The sequence below is a fragment of the Sapajus apella genome, unplaced genomic scaffold (genome assembly GCF_009761245.1).
Source record: "Sapajus apella isolate SASKATOON/1434 unplaced genomic scaffold, GSC_monkey_1.0 scaffold10, whole genome shotgun sequence".
Lineage (NCBI taxonomy): Eukaryota > Metazoa > Chordata > Mammalia > Primates > Cebidae > Sapajus > Sapajus apella.
This window is the reverse complement of record NW_022436950.1, coordinates 42,291,431-42,317,306: the sequence shown is the minus strand read 5'-3', so window position 1 is coordinate 42,317,306 and position 25,876 is coordinate 42,291,431. Positions and strand designations below refer to the sequence as shown.

The following is a 25,876-nucleotide window of genomic DNA, read 5'->3' as shown; positions in this document are numbered from 1 at the left end:
AATGACCCCAGATTACTGTTTAATCATATAAAATTACTGCTGCTTAATGGTATTTTGGCCCACAAAAATGACAATTTCATATGGCTTACCTTACAAATACCCTCATGAATTAGAAGCCAAACAGAAAATCCTTCTAGTTTTAGCTCCTTTGGCATTTATTTCTATGATCTTTTACTCTGTTCCATAATTCACTATACATAGAATGATAAGCCTGGGTTCAAGCGATTCTCATGCCTCAGCCTCCTGAGCAGCTGGGACTCCTCCATCTCTACTAAAAATACAAAAATTCAGCTAGTTTTGGTGGCACATGCCTGTAGTCCCAGCTGTTCAGGAGGCTGAGGCACGAGAATCGCTTGAACCCAGAAAGTGGAGGCTACAGTGAGCTGAGATCACACCACTGCACTCCAGCCTGGGCAACAGAGCAAGACCCTGTCTCAAAACAAAACAAAAAAATGATAAACATATTTGACCTTTATTTTGGGACTGAAGATTGTTTGATGCTTCAGGATCATTGCTGTAAACATGGCTGAAAATTGAAGGGTAGAAGACAAGCACTGACTCCAGGACTTGTGTGTGTGCTGGGGTGGGGGGAAAGTATTGGCTTGTTTTATTAAAATTTGACTCTTTTCTCCCCAAGACGTGTATATAAGAAAAATATATTTTCAATTATTAGTGGTGCTACCTTAAGCTGTTTGCCCTGGTTTTGCCTATTATTCCTGTTTGTATCCTGATAAAACACAAGACAATGACTTGATTCCTTTAAAGTCACTTATCCAAATGCTTTAGCTGTATATACATCAGCAGAGAATAAGCTTGGAACCTCACAATCTTTGAATCCTATCCACACTAGCTTAGTGTGTATTCAGCCTACACAGCTGTCTCCCGCAGTCACTGGCTCCAGTCCTGCAGGTGCCACGCAGTCACTTCATATGCTTCAGCCAACATGAAAATCCATGTCAACTTTTTCAAAAAACACGCTAATGCAGGGCTGGGTGCAGTGGCTCACGCCTGTAATCCCAACACTTTGGGAGGCTCAGGTGAGTGGATCACGAGGTCAGAAGTTCAAGACCAGCCTGAGTGAAACCCCATCTCTACTACAAATACAAAAATTAGCTGGGGCTGGGTGTGGTGGGGCACACCTGTAATCCCAGCTACTTGGGAGGCTGAGGCAGGAGAATTACTTGAACCTGAGAGGTGGAGGTTGCAGTGAGCCGAGATCATGCCACTGCACTCCAGCCTGAGTGACAGAGCAAGACTCCGTCTCAAAAAAAAAAAAAAAAAAAAAAAAAAAGCTAATGCTTGTAAAAGTTTACAATTCTGGTTTTTTAAACCCAAAGATTGATTCAGACCCATCTTTAGCCACATAATTTATTTCATCCCTGCTTCATCCTACTTTCTTTTTCCCTACAATAAAGGTTAATTTTCAAAGTGATGATAAAAGGCATGTATGCTTGTTTAAAAGGATTCAGAGGCTGGGTGCCGTGGTTCATGCCTGTAATCCCAGCACTTTGGGAGACTGGGGTGGGTGGATCACAAGGTCAGGAGTTCAAGACCAGATTGGCTAATATGGTGAAACCTCGTCTCTACTAAAAATACAAAATTAGCCGGGCATGGTGGCAGGTACCTGCAGTCCCAGCTACTCAGGAGGCTAAGGCAGGAGAATTGCTTGAACCCAGGAGACGGAGGTTGCAGTGAGCTGAGATCACACCACTGCACTACACTCCAGCCTGGGTGACAGAGTGAGATTACGTCTCAAAAAAAAACAGATTCAGAAAGGCAAAAAGGTATAAAAACCAAAATCATCCACAATTATAAATCCCTAGAGACAATCAATTAAAATATTAGCATTTATTTTCCAGGTTTATTACTGAAGAGATTTTTAAATGAAAATGAGGATACTATTTATACTGCTTTGTAATATGCTCTCACTTAACATATCACAGAATCTTTCTATGTTAATAAATACTCATGGACTCATCACTCTAGTTACTGCAAAGTGTCCCCTTGTGTGGATCTTCCAGAATTTACTAAAACAATCTCCTGTGGATGGGCATTCTGATTGTTTACAACTTGGTGCTGATAGAATCCTGTCTACTTTTCTAATGGCAGGATGTTCTCCAATTAGAAATACAAAGGAAATATCTTAGTTCTTCATTTCCCACAAGTCTACACTTAGAATAAACTCTGTGAGATCTATCATTTGTCAGTGGGATTTACCAACAAAAGTGAAAAGGAAAAAACGTAGAAATGTGACCTCGGCCAAGCGGGCAGAAATGAGGACTGCAGGCTTCAGTTTTGTTGTCATTGGACTATCAGGATAATCCTCAGTGCCTCTGGTGCCCTCCTTCTATAAAATAGCCAGAGGTTTGTCTTTTCTTCCTTCCTTCTTGTTTCTCTCAAAAATATTTATAAATAAAAAGACGAATGGACTTTCTGTCCTTGCTTTCCTAGCCAGTCCTTTTTCTTTTTAAAACACCTTGTTTTACTGCCATGACAAGTTAAAATAAGCACAGTCTGTGCAGCTTTCAAATCCAGACTGAAGCACATTCAAAGAGGCCCAGGCCATGATTCATTCCTCCTCTTCTTTGTAGGATAAATAAATACCTGACAAAGCAACCGCCCAACTGGAGCACACCACGCATGCCAGTAAAATGAACCAAATCTTCATTCAATTGCAACCCAACCCTGAAAAGAAGTCAGACTGGAGAAAACCTACATTGTCAACGAGAGACCCATGGCTTTAGTTAAGGTTATCTGCGCTTTGCTTTCCATGCATGGAATCCTTACCCATATACGCCGCCCAGTGCAGAGCACGCCGGTCCTTCTTGTCAAACGCATTGATATTTGCCCCTTTGGCCAGGAGTAAATTGACCATCTGAAAGATAATCAACCATGAAATCAAGCACATATTCTATAATGGTGAGGCCTCTTCACTGCCTGCAGGTGATCTGAGCCAAATTAACATCAAATCTAAAGGCAGGTCAGAGATCTGGAGTTCCGACAAAGTATAAATATAATGTCAGAGCAGGACCTGTGTCATGTGTGTCAGAGGAAAAGACTGAAGTGACAGCCTGCTTCTTCAATTCATTGTGGCTCTAAAGTTAAGAATGATATACTTGCTGAAGGTTTGGTGTACAAATATTTTCATCACATTCTTTAAAATCTGAGCAAGAAGATCAGTTTCCATTTGTGGCTGAAAGTGTCTGGAGGGAGCATTCCAGTTCCGAATGATAAAAATACCCACCTCCACGTGGCCGTTCAAAGCTGCATGGTGCAAGGCTGTGCGCCCCCCTCGGTCAGAGACATTGACACTGCTCAGCAGGGGAATGATCACTTCTGCACATTTGACAGCCTTGTTGGCTGCTGCCACATGAAGAGGGGTCTGCCAGTTCTTGTCCCTTGCATTGACATCAGCTGAGTGCTTAATCAAAACCTGTACTGCTTCCTACAACAAAAGCAGAGTTTGCAGAGGTCACTGACAGACGTTCAACCAATACTTACTGGTGTAAGATGCTTCACCAAACCCTGGAACTATGGAGAGAAAGGCTCCCTGACCTTACAGGCTAGTTCCAGACAAGCCAGGTAATATTTGATAAATATCAAAAGAGTGGCACAGATTAAGACAGAATCACTTTACCTTTCTTTGTCAAGCTAAGAGCCCTGGCACATCTCTAATCATTATTAGAAGGTTTATTACCTTCTAAGTATATGATGTCCTTGTAACGTAGAAGGCACTCTCAGGCCAAATGAGAGCACCCATGTGCAAGTGTGCATACCAGGGTAAAATATCTATAGACCAAAAAGCCTCAGACATTCTTGAATCGGTTTACAAATCTTTGGTTCTCTCTGCCAACATCTTAACCCTCAGCCTCGTGTGAACAAGTGGTAAAGATGGGAAGTAACATCTCTGTTCCCATCTCAACTTAAAGCTGTGAGTTGTCTCCATCTTTTCCCAACGTTTTCCACATTATGATGGGTCACTTCTTTTGCCATTGTTGAGCTCCTTTACCTTCATTGAGTCTCCCACCTTTTTGCTTCTATTGGCCCAGTCAGCTCTCTAGCCTCTTGATCTATGACTTTCAACCCTGGCTTTGCAATGGAATCATCCATGCAGCTCTTAAAAAAACAGAAGCCACGCATGGGCAACATAACAAAACCTCATCTCTTCCAAACAAACAAACAAGCAAACAAACAAAAACCAATAAACATATATAGGTGCAAAAGTAATTGTATTATTTTTAATGGCAAAAACCACAGTTACTTTTGCATCAACTGGGAGTGGTGTTTCAGGCCTCTAACTCCTAGCTACTCAGAAGGCTGAGGTGGGAGGATCACTTGAGCTCAGCAGTTCAATGTGATCACAACGAGCTGTGATCACAACACTGCACTTCAGCCTGGGCAACAGAGCAAGACCCTGTCTCAGAAAAAAAAAACAAAAACAGTAGTTTAAAATGATTATGGAATTAAATTTACAGACATATGTAATATTTGAAATGTAGAAGGCCTTAGGGTTCATCTGGGCTGATCCCTTCATTTCACAGGCAGCTTTATTTTACAGGCAAGATGACGGAAGTCTAAGGTAATGGCCTGGCTGACTTATGGGATCATGCATTTTCTAACAGGCCATTTTCTACTGGGCTTACTTGGTAAATAGTACCAGTCAAGCATCCTGGCATAAACAGATTCAAAAGTTAATTCTCCTTAGTTATTTACATTTGCAAATCCTAAAGTCTTAGTCTGCTACACTGGCTTAATACATGTAATAGAAATTTAATATCTTGGCAAAAACAAAGCTTTGATTAAAAACAGATAATTTCCTTTTTAAAAACTATATTTCTCTTTCAAAAGTTTTAAGCTTGGAAGCTCTTTAACTTGGTTTTACAATGGAGTAATTTGATAGCCATTTAGGGAATTAATAATTTTTTAAATTAAAGAAGTCTACCTTCTCCTGTATCACATGTTGGCTAAAAATTAATATCCAGGAGCTTGCTCTAACAGAAATATACAAGGTAAAAAAGAAACTAATTTTGGGGAAGAGAAGCGGAATACTTCCTGAATCAAGAAAAGATTCTTTTTTTCTGTTTTTTTTTTTTTTTTTTTTTTATTGACTTTTAAGTTCTGGGGTACATGTGCAGAATGTGCAGGTTATATACATAAACATGTGCCATGGTGGTTTGCTGCACAGATTAACTAATCACCTAGGCATTAAGCCCAGCATCCATTAGCTATTCTTCCTGGTGCTCTCCCTCCCCTCTCCCCACCAAAAGGCCCCAGTGTGTGTTGTTTCTTCTCATGTGTCATGTGTCCCTGTATTCTCATTGCTCAGCTCCCACTTGCAAGTGAGGATGTGCAGTGTTTGGTTTTCTGATCCTGAGTTAGTTTGCTGAAAATAATGGCTTCCAGTCCCTGGAAAGGACATGATCTCATTCCTTTTAATGGCTGCATAGTATTCCATGGTGTACATGTACCGCATTTTCTTTATTCAATCTATCGCTGATGGACATGTGGGCTGATTCTATGTCTTTGCCATTGTGAATAGTGTTGCAATGAACATAGACATGCATGTATCTTTACAATAGAATGATTTATAATTGGATTGCTGGGTCAAATGGTATTTCTACTTCGAGATCTTTGAGAAGTTGCCACACTGTCTTCCACAATGGTTGAACGAATTCATTCCTACCAACAGAGTAAAAGTGCTCCTTTTTCTCTGCAACCTCATCAGCATATCTTGTTTCTTGACTTTCTAGTAACTGCCATTCTGACTGGTGTGAGATGGTATCTCATTGTGGTTTCTCTAATGATCAGTGAGGTTGAGCCTTTTTTCATGTTTGTTGGCTGCATGAATGTCTTCTTTTGAGAAGTATCTGTTCATGTACTTTGCCCCCTTTTTAATGGGCTTGTTTTTTTTCTTTGTGAATTTAAGTTCCTGTAGACTCTGGATATTAGACATTTGTCAGATGGATAGATTGCAAAAATTGTCTCCCATTCTGTAGGTTGCTTGTTCACGATGATGATAGTTTATTATTTTGTGCAGAAGCTCTTTGGTTTAATTATATCCCATTTGTCAATTTTTGTTTTAGTTGCAATTGCTTTTGGTGTTTTCGTCATAAAATCTTTGCCCGTGCCTGTGTACTAAATGGTATTGCCTAGATTTTATTCAGAGTTTTTATGGTTTTGAGTTTTACATTTAAGTCTTTAATCCATCAAGAAAAGATTCTTTAACAGTGCTTTTCGAACTATGTGTGGTAAAGAGCCGTTTTTAAAAAATAATTATTATTTCAAGTCCATCACTTTTGAGCCAATACTTTTGTACAATACAATAAAAAGCAATTAGTAGAATAAAATGAAAAAAGATACAAATTATAAATGTAATTATTTTATTATTAAAGTTAAGGGGCATGAAATTATCAAATTGCCCTAAAAGTTTCTGACCACCTAATCTTTTCATAACAGATAAGATAAAAAGCTCACAGGACCAGCCCCAGTGCACAGGCACTCTGTGAATCATACTCCTTCAAAGCCTTTGTTTCTTTTTTTTTTTTTTTTTAATTTTTTTTATTTGAGACAGAGTCTCACTCTTTCACCCAGGCTAGAGTACAGTGGTGCCAACCCGGCTCACTGCAACTTCTGCCTCCCAGGTTCAAGCGATTCTCCTGCCTCAGCCTTCCAAGGAGCTGGAATTACAAGAACGCACCACCACACCCAGCTAATTTTTTTGTATTTTCAGTAGAGACAAGGTTTCACCCATGTTGGTCAGGCGGGTCTTGAACTCCTGACCTCAAGGGTTCCGCCTGCCTTGGCCTCCCAAAGTGCTGGGATCACAGGTGTGCGCCACTGTGCCTGACCCTTTATTTCTTTCATAATGAGCAAACACCAGTGAGGATTCTGGTATTTCCCCTGAATGGAGGCATCAGCCCAGTTAACATTCTGTTTTAGGACTGTAGGCCTTTTTGGATGACACCCTGTAGCAGGCCATCCTATATAAGATGCAAAAATACTAGAAAGGAGGAGCTGTCATGGGATGTCATATAGGAGGGAACTGGACATGGCATTTGCAAGTCAGTCAATCTCTACTTTTTACGGCTCCTTTTTTTTAAACAAAAGGCCACTTTAACTTTGTAATACGAAATAGAAACATACACTGTGGCACACGGAAAAGATGAGAACAGGAGGCATGTATCTTAGAAACTATCATCCTTAATATTTGTTTCTTTATCTCAAATATGCATTGCCTTTTGGTGGACATAAATTATTCACGGAAAAGTAACTGTTTATGACCACACATAGTCCCTGCAGGCATAAGCAGCGTCAAGTTTCATAAATTACAAGTTGCTTTAGATAAGGGTCTAAATGTTATACAACTTTTTGTACTCTCCACAAAGCCTGGCAGGTGCTTTGCACATAGTGTATATTCAATAAATTTGGGTAGAATAAATATATTGCTGTAATCATCAGCAAACTCTGTAAGTAATAATCTGTACGTGTTAACAGGACATTACTGTGGGCTGATGTCCCTGAGGCTGCACTCCAGTCCAGAAGGCTTTGCTGTATTACTGTAATCATTTGGTGCTTGTATGTCAATTGTAGTAATTTCATGTTCTGTAAGAATTGTATAAATTGATGTCCAACCAATTTGCTCAATTAGAGTGTTCTTCTAAAACTACCAAGCACCAAACAAAGCTCTCTCATTATTTTAATTATTAGTAGAGCACAATTATTCTAAGAACTAGGAGTGCAAAGGCAGTTCGCTGGAGGCTTTGGGATATGAAAGAATTCTAAGCAAACTATTTAAGCAGTGATGACTTTAACCATTAGGAAGGGCAGACACTAAAGTATTACCAGTGTTTAATCTCAGATCTCAAAGTGTGGCATGTAGATGACACGTATCAGAATCTTCTTTTGAACAGGCAAATTTCTGGGTCTACACATAGGCTTCATTCAGAATCACTAGGGCTGAGGTTTTAGAACAGGTACTTCTTTTTTTTTTTTTGAGACAGAGTATCCCTCTGTCTCCAGGCTGGAGTACAGTAGCACGATCTCAGCTCACCACAACATCCGCCTCCTGGGTTCAAGCGATTCTCCTGCTTCAGCCTCCCAAGTAGCTAGGACTACAGGTGCACACCACCATGCCCAGCTAATTTTTGTATTTTTAGTAGAGATGTGGTTTCACCATGTTAGCCAGGATGGTTTCAATCTCTTGATCTTGTAATCCGCCCGCCTCAGCTTCCCAAAGTGCTAGGATTACAGGTGTGAGCCACCACACCTGGCCAAACGGGTACTTTTAACAAGCACCCCAGATCATTTAAATGCACTAAAGCTGGGTACCACTTGTCTACATTCTAATAGATTATAAATAAAATAATTACTTTCTTCCTATTCCAGGCATGACCTATGTTCTATACACGAACAATTTTTTATAATCATGAAAATAATTTAAAGAAAGCAATAACATTCTACTCTTCTATATAATGTTTCCAATTCTCCTGTCTACTAGCATTCAGCCCACAATAATGATAATGTTTTTTAGAGGAAAAGGGAAAACATAAGTTTTTAAAATTTCAACCATAAAAATAAAAGGCTTATCCTGCTCAGCTCTGGGAAAGATCTGTGTACCAGTTGGGTCTTCTGTCTGCACAAAAGCCAAAAATAGATGCGCCTTATTGGCTAGACCAGGCTCCATAAGGGTGCTGATGGGAGTTGAAGAAAGCAGTACAGAACGGTGGTTAAGCAGGCAGCTTCTCTAGTCACACTTTCCTTCACTTTCTGGCTGCGACATCGACATCGTTGGCTCCCTACTAACTTTCTGAAATTACATTTCTTAAATTAGTATTGCTAATAGCATCCATCTCGAAGGGTGGATCAGAGGTTAAAAGAGAATGATACACACAAAGTCCTTAGCATACTGCCTAGCACACAGTAAGTGCTTAATGAATGCTCGTAACTACAACAAGTACGTGGACACAATGTCCTCACTCCTATACTCAAAAGACAAGATACAACAATTTTTAACTTTTCTAACCAAAAGACAGTCTCTAGAATGGGGAAGTGAAAAGTTCAGCAATTCTACTTTGAGGCTCCTCTCAACTGGTCATAGCAGAAAGGGCACCTGGAATGGGCCAGCCACGTCTGGACATAGGCCACAGCAGGCTGCATGCCTGGTGATCTCCCCAAGTACTGTCTACTAAAACTAAAAGCCACACTTTGTACACCCTTCGGGCCCCCTGCAGCACACTTAACAATGCCTTCCACCAACTGGGCTTCCATAAATGTGCATTAGGCTTTCTGGGTTTGTGTATATTTCATTCCTTTCCCCTACAGTTGCTCTTTTCCAGAAAGAAAAGAATAAACCGAACACAGGAAAAAATATGAAATAGGCTTTACAAGAACACCTCAGAATATTCCCACTGGCAGCCCCAAATCTTGCTTATCTATGTTAGCTAGCAAGGTGAAAGATGTTCCCTTAATATTTGAGTAAGAACCTCTCTTCACTTCTTCACAGCCTAGGGAGTACGTAAGAAAAAAAGGAGGATGAGTTCAGAGAAGCCTTTAGGGAGCCAATAAGGAGACAGTGCTGCTTGGCTCCAAGCTGTTTCCAACCTGGGAATCCCAGATGTGCCAAACTTGGGGAGCAGGTCAAGGGTAGGAAAGAGTCATGGGATTGAATGTAGAAGGGAACACACAAGACAGCCTGGTCAGCATCAGATAAGTCTTCAAGATTTATCTCTAGAGTACAGTTATATTTTGGAAGATTTTCAAGGGGTGTGATTATGTCTTGATCTACTTTCTTATCTATGGTGGACATAATGTCAGGCATGGATTAATGTTTAATGAATATTATGATCTGACACTCTTATTGCTAAAACCTAGGAAATGAACTTAGCAATGCATATTATTTTTCCAGACACAGAAATCTGAACATAAATCTTGCCTGGATGAAAAGAAGGCTTCAAAATTTTGACTTACACTGATATCTGTGGTGTATGCAATTGTGAAACTAGCCCTGATTTTGCAGGTTTCAGTGGCTTAGTTGGCTTTTAGTGTACATATTCCCATAAACATGCTTCAATTCTGTTTACACTGCATGCATAAAAGATGATTACCATCAGTATTCTGGTATGGTATATACCAGTTCTATCTTACCAGTTGTACACAGAAAATTATTATAGCTTAAATTGAAAATCCAATCTTTAATGAATCACTCAAAAAAATATTTTCTAACGAGGCAAGTTGCTAGAAATACAATGGCAAGCAATACGCATGGCACACATTTCAAAGAGCTTACTGTCTAGAAGATCTTTTTAATTAAAATAGAATAACAATTTCTATGGTAGTTTTGCATCGTGCCAAGTTAGCCAAGTTGATCTACATTTCCCAGAATTCCTTTTTCTGTAGTACTCCCTTTAGGGTTTGCCACAAGAGCTATCTGATGAGTTTTGGAAGGCATAATTGAAACTGCAGCCTGACTGGTACGTTGTTGGGCACCAGGTAGTGTTGCAGCTTGCACACGATGTCACTAATAGGCTGGATCACCACACTGGCAAGGGGCAGTACCTAGCTTGATGCTCTTCAGATCCTGTGGCATCTTCTTTGATTTCTCCAATTCTTGGGCCAGGTGTATGAGCAGCAACTTCTGCAAGTCATCCATGTCCATGATGTTGGAGGCAGTGTTAAACAGACCTCGGTTCCAGTTTGTCCTTGTTCTCCCCTATTTCATATGCAGCTTTTCCATAGTAGACTCTGCTGATCTACAGTGACTTCAGGGCCTCACAGAATCCAAGGTGATAGCCTTACATAGACCACAACAGCTTACACACATGTGTAAGATCTAATTCCTATATTAAATATCTTACTCTGTATCTCTCACGGTGGTTCTGCTTCCTTGATTAAACCCCAAACCCTGAGCGATCAATTACCTATATTTTATAAGCACATAGGCTTTGAGGACAGACAGAACAGAGTTTATAAACTTTTCAGTGAAGAAATGGTTTTAAACACATGGCCATGTAATATCAGTGTTTACCAATCTAAGGAAGAGACGTGCCAGCTGTCAGCTGAAACCATACATCTTGGCAAGTGCTAACAGTTAAATTCCAAAATACCAGTCCAAACCTTCTCTTTTCTTCCCCTCAAATCTACTTTCTTTTCCCCAAGTATTAGCTATGAGAGGCATAAAATAATGGCAATAGGACCAAATTCCAAAGAAGGAAATCTGAATTTAGGACTTCCACAGCACAGCAACATACCTGGAGTTAAGATGTCTTCTCCACCGTCAGCTCTAACAGTGGTTACAGAGACTCCAATTTGTATAAGAAACTGTTCAACTTGCTGTGACAGATATTAATATGAAGACATTCTCTTTCATGAGCTCATATATGAACCAATTATTTACAATTCAGGGTTTGTTTGCATTTAATTCCTACCTGGCAAGGGATTCTTTTTTCCTCCCTGCAAACCTACAGAGGGAGTTGATTACTTACAGAAGCAACAAATGCCTTTCTCAGAGAGGAAGGTTAGTCCATCATTAGGCTGACTGGATTCAAACACACTTAAGACACTTACAGAATACAGACCGGTTGTTGATGGAAGATGGATGTTTTGAGGATTGAAGTCTTTGCAGCTAGTTGAGCGAACAAAGGTAGAGATCACTTGGGAAAGGTCACGGAGTACTGAACTCATCTTTTTTCTGTCTTTCTTTTTCCACTAGACTACACACTTCCTAAGGGCAGAGGCCATGAGTCTTAGTTTTCTTTGCGGCTCCATCAGCTACAAAGAAAAGGTACCTGGCATATAGGAAATGCATACTAAGTTATTTTCCCAACTAAAAAGACCCAGTTCTTGTTAAAGAGGAAACAAATCCATACATATTTTTAAAGAGACACTTAAATTTACTAAAGACCAAGTGGTCTTAAAAGGCCAGGAAATACTCCTCTATGAAGGAGTTAGTCTCATGAAGCTGGTCAGACCTGCTCAGTCAGCTTACTGCACTCATTTTCCCAGACAAAACAGAAATAATATATGGAACCAGGAGAAGATTCCGAATTCTCCAGGATCTGGGCCAGGCCATTTAGGATTATTTACCTCTCTCATTCCACGTGGGAATTTTGGAAAGAGAACATAACTAACCCCTTTTTAAAACTACTAAAATCACAAAGTGCAGCAACAAAAACTATAACTACTGAGCTGTCATCTACCAAGTATATTTTGAAATTTCCAGATAGTTGCCAAAGAGGAAAAGCTGACACCAATAATAGCCAAAGACACCTACAACTTCTGTACATTCATTCTCAGCAAGACCTTTTGTTCCTAGGTGTACCTGGAGAATACCACCTTCTCCAGTAGCAGAGGAGAAGCTTCACTTAGTAAACTCAGCTACGGAGGCCAGTCATCCAGCACCAAGTGCATACAAGGTTAGAACCTCTTGTATCCCTATGGTGGGCATCTCCTCTGACCAGGCTTCAAGACTGACATTCAACAGGCTTCCCTGCTGCCCTGCCTTCACATTGGTCTTCTCATTCTTTATGCTTCCCCTGAGCAACTGATACATTTACCACAGTTTGATGATCATCCCTCCCTGTCCCTGAGTGGTACACTTGTATAAATAATAATAGATAACCTATTAGTCATCTTCACTCGAATTTCCAGCATTCAACAACAAATGATTTCTTGAATGCCTAGAATGTACTGGGCTTGGGATATATCCAGGAACAAAGCACAGACACCTGCCCTCATGGAGCTCCCACTCCAAGGACATGCTTGCTGAACTCAGCATTCTCAAACAGAACCCTCCAGCCTCCTGGCCACTGTTCCACTGCTCTGTGCCTCTTCTGTTAATAGCATCACCATTCGCCTACCAGCTTCTTTGCCACCTCACCCCTCCTAGGTACCAAATCCTACCAGGGTTACCTCTGACGAGCTCTCAAATCATGGACTCAACTGTATGCTCTCAACCCAGCTGCTTCAAGCCTTTTTTGGTCTCTTATTGGCCCTTCTCCCCAAGGTCCCTCCCCCTCAGCCTATTTACATGCTGCCACCACAGAGGTTCTCTGAAACAGATATCTGAGTATATCACTCTCCTCCTGTGACCATTCTCCATTGCTCAAAGGATTCCAAGACCTCTGCCATCTGGCCCAGCCTCCACTATCAGACTTATCTTCCACTACAGGCTGAGTTCCAGTTATACCTCACTGAGGACCCCAGATTCACTCAATTCCCTGCCTCAGCCCTCCCTCCTTCTCCTAGCCTGTTAAGTCCTTACTCATCCTTTAAGGACCAGCTCAACTGACATCTCTTCTTGGAAGATTTCCTCTATTCAAGCAGGCAGTTAGTTCCTTCCTCCTGCAAGTCAATGATGACATTGTACTGATCTGCTTTCTGCCTTGCCTCCTCCCCAGGCTGAGAACTCAATGAACTCCAGGATCATGCTGTGCATGTTGAACTACCCCAGACACTCCCCAGCTCCACTCAGCACCATGTCTGGCATGCAGGAGTTGCTCAAATAAACAGCTGTTCATTTTGGGTAACCCTCTCACATTAGAGGTAAAAGCCTTTTGCTTACCAGTAAGGATTCTTAATTCACTAGCAAGAATTTTCCTTTTTCTAGGCACAGTAGGTATTAGATTAAATGTGGTAATCACTCACTTCACTTCTGGAAGCAACAGCCCGGTGCAGTGGGGTCAGCCACATGTTGTCCTTGGCATTTACACGAGCTCCTGGAATCAAACAGCACAAGTTAGAGTCATGCTGGAGTCAAGGGAAACCCTGCTGACGTTAAGTTAAATGCTGTATCTTGCTCCCATTTGCCTGACATAACCACCACCTCTTCTTTTCTTTATATTATCATGTTCTGACAAGATTTAGGGCTGAGGGGACCAGCAGAAATCTGCTTTATCTAAAAATCTGGGACTAGCCAGATATTTTGGCAAAAAGAAGCCAGTTTCCATGAGGCTTTTGGACAGATAGGACATGAGGCCTATAAATTGCTCATAATTTCTCAAGCTATGGGGTAGACAGACAGGCTCAAGCATGAGCCCAAACTGTCTCACACTCAGAGGTGTGCCCATGCTCAGCTCTATGAAACTGTGCCATCATCATGGAACAGAAGCTCTCTGCAAATGAATTCACAGAAAGCAGAGTTTGCCCGCCTTCCATGACACCCTCACCGTTCTCCATGACCACCAGCCCACCAAGTCTATGTCTAAACAGCTAAGACACTGATTATAAGCTTCCTTTTAGGGAAGTCCTTTTAGAGGGAATCAGAGTTTTGATTAGTCGTCTGGTCAGAGCTGGGATGTTTTATAAAAGGGCTACAAAAGGCAAAGAGGAGAAAATAAGTATGATATCCTTGTAGAAGCAGTAGAGAAGTCAGCTCTAGCCTTAGGATGATGAGGAAGGAAGCTCATGAGGACAGAGAGTGGAGAAATGAATCAAAGAAACTAGAAAGTAAGGCAGAGAAAAGGAAACACAGAGGTGGCGCCTCAGGACAAGGGCTGAGAAAGTGAGTCAAGGGGAAGCAGGGGCTGACTAATCTCCATGAGGCCAAGGCCAGCTGATAGCTCGAAAATAGAAACTTAAAAAAAAAAAAAAAGGTAGTGGACTTTCATGCATAAAAATGAGCTAGAGGTTTAGTTTAAGGCACTGGCTAAGAGGAAATAACAAATCATAGAACTTACACTATTTTTTTCTTTAACTGAAGAAGAACAAATGCCATCAATGGCAATTAATCATAGAAAACAAGAGCATAATCCCTAAAACAAAGAGAGGCGGAATGCCTCCCCTCCAACCTCCATTTTTATTTCATTGGTTTCAGATGGGGTCAGGTACAAGGGTTATGGTACTATGCTGTCAAGGTTGAGAGCCACTGATGAATTTGTTGCTTAATTTATCCAGGTCAAAATTATTTAAATCCTAATTCCACTAACACCAGCTTGCCTGAAGGAATTCAAGCTCCTTATGTCAGTAAGGGCAAAAAAATCAGTTTTGGTGTGCAAAATCAGTAGGCATCTCTGGCCTCAGTAACAGGAAGCTGTGGGCTAAATGCTCTGGCATGAAATGAATGTGGGTTTGGAAGGACAGCGGGATTCATGGTCAGAAGATGTAGATTTGAGTTCTGATTTCAGCCACTAATCTGAACAATGAGGCTAACAACAACAGTATTAATACTTCTCCACCCACTTCACCTAGGGAGAATTAAGTGAATAGGAAAGTGCTTCATAAACTGCAAAGCACTAGAAAAATATTAACGGTTCTTATTTTCAAATCACCTCTAACGTGTCATTCACCTCTAAATCTATGACTCAGATTTTCAAAGAGAGTGAAAGGCATGACCCTTGCCCTACAAAGAAAGAGACCAAATATGAGATTGAAAAACACAGAGAACCATCACCTGGAGACTGCCCAAACACAAATCTTTTTAAGAGCAAGAGAGACTCAAGTGCTAGAGAATGCTAGAAAGAAGAAAACCCAGATGTGATTAAGAACAGTAAAATCGGTGAATTTTAAAACACAATTACCACTACCAAAACCAAATTTTAGATTTCTTCTTCTAAATCTTAGCTCCAACACATTGTCAGGTGATGGTCACAAAGTCTACCTTTCTAGTTTAGAAACAAAGCATGTATCCCTTCAGCTCTTCCAACACTCTGGATTCAAACCTTTTAAAATTACCCATCTTTTTGTCAGGACTTTTCTTGCATCATAAATACATAATTTATGGCCACATTGTGTGGTAGATTTGACCACACTGTGTTTCTATCTAGTAAGCCAAGTGTACGTTTGTTTCTTATTTGGGGGCTGTTTTTTTGGCACCCATGCCACAAACATCACTCAGGCCTTATGCAGTCCTGGAGAACTGGAACTACTTTTATTATAGTCTTTGGCAGAGTAAATTTTGTGCTTTAAATTTTCTGTAAATTCAAAAAACGAATGCAAGAAGAAACCCAAATGGCAAGACGCATATGGAAAGTTACTTCTCAAAATTCATCAGGGAGAAGCAAATGAAAGCAGCATTAACATACCACTTCACATCCATCAAATTGGTAAAAATGATAAAGTGTGACAATGCCAAGATTTAGCAAGGGTATGGAGCAACAAGAAAAGTTAACATACAGCTGGCAAGAGTGAATTGGTAAACCTCCTTTGGGAAACAATGTGGCATTACCTAGTGAAATAGATGACATGCACACCCAACCACCTAGCAGTTCCACCCCAATCATATATCCTAGAGAAACTCTAACACATGTACATGAATGTTCACCACAACATGTTTATGACAATAAGAAATTGGAATCCTAAATGTCAATATAGAGGAAAATGGATAAATAAGTTGTGGTATATTTGTACAATGGAATTCTACACTGTCATAGAAAGGAACAGCCTGAAGTTCTATATATATAAACAGGTGTACTTTAAAAATCATAACACCAAATGAACAAATCAAGCTGCAGAATTATACCTATGGCATAATACCAGTTGGATTTCTATAAGTTGTTTATAAATGCATAAATATGAAATAAAAGTTTAAAATATAGCTAAAGAGTATAAATACCAATTCTGGATAATGGTTATGTCTAGGGAAAGAGGAGTATGAAAAGGAATGAAGTAAGAGTACCCAGAGAGCTGCACCCGTGTTTTCAATGTTTTGTTTCCTTAAAAATACATATATATGCAAATATGGCAAAATATTAAGAGTTCTTAAAATTTAGTGGAAGGTATATGGATATGTACTATATTATTCTCCATACTTTTCTGTATGTTTGAAATATTTTCTAACAAAATGCTTTTAAGAAAGCTAGTGCATTTGAAGTTTTATGTTTCTTAGTGAAAATAATGGGGAGAGAAAATAATGGACTAAGCTGCTTTTTTTTTTTTTTCGAGACGGAGTCTCACTCTGTCACCCCAGATGGAGTGCAGTGGTCCAATCTTGGCTCACTGCAACCTCTGCCTCCCAAGTTCAAGTGATTCTCCCGCCTCAGCCTCCCATGTAGCTGGAATTACAGGTACTTCCCACCATGCCTGGCTAATTTTTATTTTTTTGGTAGAGACGGGTTTTGCCATTTTGGCCAGGCTGGTCTCAAACTCCTCAGTTGATCCACCTGCCTTGGGTGCAAGTATTTACCTAGAATAGATGATTTAAAATGGACTTTGTGTCATGGGTAATACACAGTTTTGGTTTCAAAAGGTCCTGTAAACCCTCCAAAGTGTGCCGGTTTACGACCTCAGAATGTATGATTGCTTCGTTTCTCCATATCCTCAACACTTGATGTTATCAGACATTAAAATTTTTTTTTAAATTTTTAGAGACGGTCTCACTCTGTCAGTCAGTTTGGAGTGTAGTGGTGTTATCATAGCTCACTGCAGCCTTGAACTCCTGGGCTCAAGCAATCCTCTGACATCAGCCTCCAGAGTAGCTAGGACTGTAGGTACATGCCACCATACCCAGCTAATTTATTTTTGTAGAGATGGGGTCTTGCCATGTTTCCCAGGCTGGTCTCAAACTTCTGCCCTCAAGTAATCCTCCTATTTCAGCCTCCTAATGTGCTGGGATTACAAGTGTGAGCCACCATGCCCAGCCAGACATTTTAAATATTGCAAATCTGAGTCAATAATACTGTATTACGCACTTAAAACATTTGTTAAGAGGGTAGATCTCATGTTAAGTGTTCTTATCACACACACATTAAAAAAACCCCAAAATAACAAAACAAAGGGACACGAGAAAAATTTTGGAGGTGACAGAGATATCTATTACCTTGCTTGTGGTGATAATTTCATGGGTGTTTGCATATATCCAAACTCATCAAGCTGTAGACATTAAATATATGCAGCTTATTGTATATCAATTATACTTCAATAAAGCTGCTTTAAAAACAGATAAATAGGCTGGGCATGGTGGCTCATGTCTATAATCCCAGCACTTTTGGGAGGCTGAGGTGGGCAGATCACCTGAGGTCAGGAGTTCAAGACCAACCTGGCCAGCATGGTGAAACCCTGTTTCTACTAAGATACAAAATTTAGCCAGGCATGAGGACGGGAGCCTGTAATCTCAGCTACTCTGGAGGCTGAGGCAGAAGAATCACTTGAACCTGGGGGGCAGAGGCTGCAGTGAACGGAGATGGCACCACTGCACTCCAGCCTGGGTGACAGAGTGAGATTCCCTCTCTAAAAAATAAATACATACATTCAGACATACACACATACATACATACATATCTGATTGAGAAAAATATAGCATCTTATTTTTTTAGTCTCCGGTCTAACAATACAGCTGGACATCTAATATGTTTGATTACTAGCCATTTGTAATTCATTTTCTGAAAATTACTTGTTCATATTCTTTGCATACTTCTCTTATTTTTCTGTTTCTTATTTATATTTATACACTTTTATTATTATTATTATTATATTGTATTCTGAAAAATTTTAGTTTTATGAATATCCAAATTTGGCTTTCAATATTAAAAATATTTCAAGGAGAAAAATGATCCCACACATGCTGGGCCTCATACATACAGTGACACATACCCAGGGTGTAACGACACCAGCATCGTTCACGTGTCACTTCAAGAGTCCCTTGAGAAATGTAAAGGTGATTAGAAATGTAGGCAATGGCTTCTTTCAGTCAGTGTTTAACTCCTCCCTTCCTCCACTTCTCCTTCTCATGGAGGTTGAATAGGCAGCTGCCAGGAAAACCTCCTCTCCCCCATAACAAAAATTTTTATAACAAAAGCAGTTATCTGAATGGAGACCCAAGAAGCATTTCATCAGTGTCATCTCTTGCTGCCAGCTTCCTCATCCTCTTCCTCTGAACACTTTCAAGAGTCTTGTTTACATGTCAGAGGGAGATGTCAGATGGTTTTGGCTCTGAATTGAATATTTATAGCTGATTTTTCTAAAGGAAGCTTCACATTATTTACCTGCCTGTCAGGCACCATTGTGCACTGAAGGACACAGTCTGCATGTCTAATGATTTAAAGGCAAATGCTTTTTTACCCAAGGACATGTTAAAGCTTAAACATAAAAATAAGTGATGCGGTACACGGATTCTTCAGAAACAAAGGCCCAACCAATCAGGCATAATCTGTAATTACAAACTAAGGATGTTCTTCATTTTATCCCTATTACCTCTTAATTTTATTTTCATAGAGATCAAAGGTAAAGTGAACTCTGGGCATCTTTTCCAGAGGCAATATTTCTGTTCTGTAAGCCATGTCATCTAGGAAGAAGCGGAATAAAGAAAACAGAAGTGCTGTGATAAGGGTAGACTGAGTGTGACTGAAAAATCTCACAAGCCAAAGAGAATAATTTCTTCCTAAGCGTAACTTATCCAAAGTTTGGCTTTTAATTGTTGAAATAAACACGATAGGTCATAAAAATATGATTATAATATAATGAAATCAACTTGCTATTGTTTTTTTTTTTAACAAATCAAATCTTACAGCACTAGAGCACTTCAAAACAATTACCTTAAAAGAGGGATGATAATTCCATGAACGTGACAATTGCTCAAAACATTTAACAAACTCTCCTTGGGAGTTGCCTTTATGGCCAATTCACACACCCACCAGAAAATGGCTTATTGCTTGATAACTGCACCACATTCGTAGGCCAAAATCAGCATTGCCTGGTTGAATCACCCATCTTTCACCAGATAAAAAAATACAAAATTCATCCTCAAAGGGTATTTCTTATGTATAGGGAATCAAAAGACTGATGTGCCACCAGGTCTAGAAATAATTTGCATTGACAGTAGTAAGCACATTTGAAAATTTATAGGAAATAATTTTGCAGGACTACCACTTGGGTTGCATAAATTCTATGGCCAGGTGTGGTGGCTCATCCCTGTAATCCCAGTACTTTGGGAGGCCAAGATGGGAGGATCACTTGAGGCCAGTTTAAGACCAGTCTGATCAACATAGCAAGACCCCATCTTTAAAAAAAAAAAAGTAAATTCAGATTTAAAAAATAAATTTTAATAAATTTTTTTTTTTTTTTTTTTTTTTTTGAGATGGAGTTTCGCTCCTGTTACCCAGGCTGGAGTGCAATGGCGCGATCTCGGCTCACCGCAACCTCCGCCTCCTGGGTTCAGGCAATTCTCCTGCCTCAGCCTCCTGAGTAGCTGGGATTACAGGCACGCACCACCATGCCCAGCTCATTTTTTGTATTTTTAGTAGAGATGGGGTTTCACCATGTTGACCAGGATGGTCTCGATCTCTTGACCTCGTGATCCACCCGCCTCGGCCTCCCAAAGTGCTGGGATTACAGGCTTGAGCCACCGCGCCCGGCCATAAATTTTACTTAGTAGTTACACCTCACAAACACTCCTGTATTGGAGAGTACTTCCAGTTTTCATCTTTCAACCCAGAACCCTATAATCCTTACTTGTCCTCAAAGTTTTCTCTGGAGGATCTTTTTTTTCTTTTTTTTTTTTTGAGATGGAGTCTCACTCTTGTCACCAAGGGTGGAGTACAGTCGTATGATCTTAGCACACTGCAACCTCTGCCTCCCAGATTCAAGCAATTCTCCTGCCTCAGTCTCCTGAGTAGCTGGAATTACAGGCACCCACCACCACATCCTGCTAATTTTTGTATTTTTCAAAGAGATGGGGTTTCATCATGCTGGCCGGCTGGTCTCAAACACCTGACCTCAAGTGATCCTCCCGCCTCAGCCTCCCAAAGTACTGGGATTACAGGCGTGAGCCACCACACCTGGCCTCTGTAGGATATTTCTACTGTTGTCCTTTTTCTGGGTGCTCTGCTTCCTATATCTCAACCCCAGTATCTTAACTCTTAGCCACTGACTGATTCTCACTGATCTCTCTGACTTAATCCTGATTCGGCCAGTTCCCTAACAGCAGCTAGAGTCAGGAGGGAAATAAAGCCAGACTTTGGACTGGCAGTTGTGAGACGGTGAAATTTGCAAGGCCTGAATTCTTCCCCAAGACCTTGTCTTCCCAGTCTACCCAGAGGCATTCAGGGTTCTATCCACCTTGCCAACAGGACATAACGCCAGCAGGACTTTAGCAAGCTTGGGTTATGCCATGCTTTGTAAGTTTATACAACAATAGAGAACACAGCTGTAATGGGCTGTTCTGGCAAGGCCAAATTATTTGTCCAACATGGGAATCGTTAGCACCTCATTCATTATTAAATTGGGTAACAGTTTGGTTGGATTCCCTAAAGGGTCAGCTGCCAAATGCAAGCTCAGAGATGAAATCATCATGCTCTTGTAATATTAGGAATTTAATATATAAATTGAGTAGAGAACCTTTCAGGAAAAATAAAAGCCATGTGAATTCCAAGAATATGCCTCAGCTTCCACAGGTAAATAAAATTATTAAGAAAGAAAACTTTCCCAATGCTCGTCCATACCCTAAGTCTTCCTAATTTGATGGGAGGAAAGAGGAAATTTTCCATAGCACAGTGAACCAAAATTATGCTAAAGAGATTAAGAGTTCGGAAATTCCAAGACCAAACAAGTAAACAGATTAAGATATATGCAACAGCTTCTCCCAGCTCTACTAAATCAGCCAGAGTTGAAGAGAGGCTGGTGGATTCTATGCCCATGTGAAGGTGATGTGAAATCATGTTTGTCAATCAGTGGCCCCAGATACCTGAAAAAAGAGATTGGGTTGACTTCATGCTGCAGAATTAAAATCTTCCCTTTCAGATGTAGAAACAACAACAACACAAATGTGGTGTGTAAGACAAAGTTTTGAATTTGTACAGTCATGAAATGAACATTCCTCTGAGACTCTGAGAGGTCTATTAATATAACATTTAAGAGGTGGGTATAGCTGATGGGGACCATTAGATGTCATACCACAAAGTTCTTTATTTTATACCTTCACCGATTCTGCCTACAATTTTCCATGGGCCAAACTGCCACTGCCAGGGAGACCAGCTAGCTGTGTACTGGCCCTTGGTCTGTGCCAACACCAAATAATACACGTTTGTTTGGAACATGACCCTGGGATGTCTTTAGATTTGCTGGAAGAAAGGCCTGTTCTCAAAAGCACAATAAATGCCATGCGAAATCTAACCTAAGCTCCATATGACCATCAGGAGCATGGGGCACACATGTTTTGAGGCACAGACACTTGTTTCCTGGGGAAACCCACCTCAAGAACACGAACACAACAAAATAAGGGCCATGTTGCTTATACCTCACTGCACAATTCTTGTTTCTCACCACATCTGCATGAATGCATGTCTCAGCTCCTACCTCTGCAGAGCTTACTTTAGGATGGTACAGTTCCCCTTTACTTACTGCAAACAAAGGCAGAAGCTTATTATAGGCCTTTGGACTAGTCCGTAGGCAGAGGTACTTCCTCTAGATGTTAATCTCTAAAACATAAAGGAGGAAGAAGAAAGACAGCCTGTCTGTGAACAATCTACAGTGAGACATTTGCACATGCTCAATTCATTCCAGGACTTGTCTAGCAAACACTCAAGGGAGAAAGTACATAATGGTTTTGGAAACCTGTTTGGTGAGATACACTGAGCATATAGGTTCCCAAAAATAAAACCACTGGCATTTTAAAATCTGATGAAATATTTTAAATACATTGAAAAATAAAGAGGATAATATCACAAAGACCAGTAAAACACAAATCAGACTTAAACGTTTGCCATACTCTCTTCCAATTTTTTAAACATAAAATATTTTATAGAGAGTTGTAGCAGTTCTTTTACAGCCTTCCCTGAAGACCTTTTTTTTTTTTAACTCAACCTGCCTAGTTAGAGGTAACCACTATCCAGCAATCAATATGGTTCCTCACCTTCCATGTTTTTATACTTTTATGACATAGTCAGAGTCATGTATCCATAAGCATAACAGTATTGTCTTACAGCCCAACTTAAATATATGTAAATATACAAACACATTTACTTGGCATATAAATCTAGGGTGTGCATATATATGGCATATATACAGTATGCATATGTAAAATAGCATATATAGTGTATATTATAGTGTTTATATAGAATGTATATATCATATATAGTATATACATGCCAAACGTAGTGTTTATATAGCATGTTTATATAGTGTGCATATATACTCACTATATGTAGTGTGTATAAGTTTATGTTCATGTAGACTTTAAACTAGTTTTATTTCCTTTTTTATAATTTTTTTAAAAAGCAAAATATATCCAAATGTATTCATCTACAATGAACTGAATTCGTCTACAATGCTGGGCCTGACCAGATATCCAGGAATCAGACTTTCAAAGCAATATAAAAATTTTAATGGAGAAGTCATTTTTCAATAAGAACAACTTCTTGCATTTTCCTTTATGTAAAGATAAAATTGCCTATCAAATAAACTTCCATGAACATAACAAAAGAAATTTGCTTGGGTTCACTGTAGTAGTCAATCTAGTAAACTGCTTATTCAAACTTTTATTTGCAATTGCCTTTTGAATATATTGATTATTTACCTGATAAAATCAGGAGTTCAATGATCTCTGCGTCTCCCAGAAATGCAGCCACATGAAGGGGGGTTCGTTTCTCAGAATCCTGAAATACACAACGTCAAAGACACACAACAGGTCAGTCGCAGCTGGAGGTCCCTTTTATAGACTTAGTAAGACATGTCACTCACTCTGTGGTTAATGCATGTGGAAGAGCATGAAGACCAAACATTCGAGTGATTTCTGGTTATGCATTTTCTCTCAACACACCCTCTAGTTACACATAAGAAAGGATTCCATTTCTGTGTCTGTGTTTGGAATTTGGCTACTCGCTCCTTTTACTGAAGCCCAGCTCAGGTCAAAAATGGACCATTATGCACTGGATGATGAATTTCAACTTACAGTATTTCCAAACCTTCAGATGGTTAAAAAAAAAAAACTAATCTACTATAGCAACATAATTCAATAGTTATTTTCAAACACATATGCCATACATATGCACACCCTAGATTTATATGCCAAGTAAATGTGTTTGAGAAAACATCGCAGTTCAAAGTTATTTTCTTTCTAAGGAAACATAGTGGAATGGTTCACAAGAACATTAAACATTAAACATAAGTGTGGTCATTTTCTCTTTTCTATGCTTGTAATTGTTCATGAAATACTTATTGAACATTTACTCTGTGCCAGGAACCCAATTTTGGGGACACAGGGATGATGACTGCAATAGGCCTGGTCTCTACCCTCATGAAACTCACATTCAAGTGGGAAGGCTGACAATAGTATACTGGATAACACATGGGATTACTTCTGATGGTGACAGAGGTTATGACAAAACTAAAACACGATATGGGATTCAGTGATTGAGGAGATGGGAATAAGAGTAGTTGGAGAGGACTTCTGAGGATGTCAGCATTAAGGTTGAGAGCTAAAGTTGATATTGTCTCTGCTTTATAGATAAGAAGACTGTAGCTCAAATTTTAAAATTTCTTCAAGATTCCACAGGCACATAGCATAGTCAAGATCTGACCTTCACCTAGCAGACTCCAGTCTGTGTCTTTGGCAAGGCATTTAACAGATTGTACTAAGGGGCAGCATGGTAACGTGCAAAGAAAAAAATGTTGCTTCCTCATCTGTAAATTGCTGATAATAACATCTACCTTAGAGGACTGATAAGAGGAATAAAGATCCTGTAAGTAAATAAAGCCCTAGGCAAGCAGGAGATAAGCGCAAAGCAGTGCTCCATACTAAGCCCGTTACTGTCATCGCATGGAGAGTTGTGTGATATCTTTCCCCCAAGACTGAAAACTTCCTGGAGTAAAGAATCAGCCTCACTCTTCTTAATCCCCATGGTATCAGCATACTTGGTACTCAGCATAAATTGGCTCAACTAACTCATTTACATGTATAGCTTCTTCCACTAACTTCCATTGACTAATCCATAGCAACGGTAACCAAAGCCCATCTGCTATGTCTTTAAGGTTTCTCCTAAAACTAGCATGCCTGTTAGTTTCATGGTTCTTGGATTCACTGTTGATTTTCATCATTATTCCATTTATAATTTGATTATACCTTTAATAACCTTTGATTAGCCCAAGGATATGACTCCATTTTCTGATAATCCAGACCCTCTGCTCTTCCTCTGTCTCTCTCACAGATTGTTTCTTTTAGACTTTTCATGACTCACTAATATCTAAAACAGATGGCAGGCAGCGGACATGACAAAAATTGATCTTCAAACCAGTCTATTTGTTAGAAAGTCTGGTAAGTAGGTTTTATAAAGAACGTGCTAACATTAAGTAGACAAAAAGGAGTTTGGATTCACTGGAAACTCCTGTTGTCTATGCATGGCTGCAGGCAATTACTATGGAAAAGTGAAAATAGGGCTGTCACACAACTATAAAATAATGGTATGCATTGGAAAATTCAGCATGATATATTACTATGATCAACCTTGTTATAGATATATCACCCTATCTTTGAAAATGAAGATTCAGTATTTGAAATCATGTTTGCTTATTGAGAATCAAGTATATTAGTTTGTACAATGAACTATATAAGCTGAGAACAGATTCTCACAAATGTTTTTTATTTGTTGATATACCTAGATGTATTTTCCATTTTAGCCTTATGTTCCTTTTGCATCCTCACGATATCTACTTAAATTTATCTACTCAAATTTTTGGATAAAAGCTATGTAATTATATGTTCTTTTGTGAACTGAATTGGTTTCAGGGTTTGTTTCAACACATTAAACCCTAAGTGATTTAAACAGGGACTATTCCAACCCAAATTATGACTTCATTTGACCTGAAGCAAAGGCAACTCTGTTTGAGATCTTGGCCTCAAATAAAAAGCTAAGAAAACTCCAAAATCCCTCCCTACCTTGCAAATCTGGCTGGCCTGTCATGATATAACTGGTTTTGCTGATTCTGTGACCCCTTTTATGACACAGCTTGTTCA

The 25,876-nt window shown here is 39.7% G+C and overlaps 1 protein-coding gene and 1 long non-coding RNA gene across 8 annotated transcripts in view; one reads left to right on the top strand and one right to left on the bottom strand.

Annotated features, from left to right (window-relative positions):
* Positions 1-25,876, bottom strand: part of ANKRD44 (ankyrin repeat domain 44) — a 335,610-nt gene that overhangs the window by 146,294 nt on the left and 163,440 nt on the right. For all 7 annotated transcript variants that reach the window (XM_032277674.1, XM_032277673.1, XM_032277675.1 and 4 more), the window contains exons 3-6: positions 23,441-23,519; positions 13,642-13,712; positions 3,245-3,445; positions 2,788-2,875 (exon numbers count right to left, since the gene is read on the bottom strand). In XM_032277674.1, the coding sequence (XP_032133565.1) occupies positions 2,788-2,875; positions 3,245-3,445; positions 13,642-13,712; positions 23,441-23,519 (439 nt within the window). The remainder of the gene's footprint in view (positions 1-2,787; positions 2,876-3,244; positions 3,446-13,641; positions 13,713-23,440; positions 23,520-25,876) is intronic.
* On the top strand, positions 73-17,989 carry LOC116551489. The gene is made up of 3 exons (XR_004268966.1): positions 73-215; positions 9,706-9,709; positions 17,977-17,989. It is a non-coding gene; the product is annotated as an uncharacterized LOC116551489 (long non-coding RNA).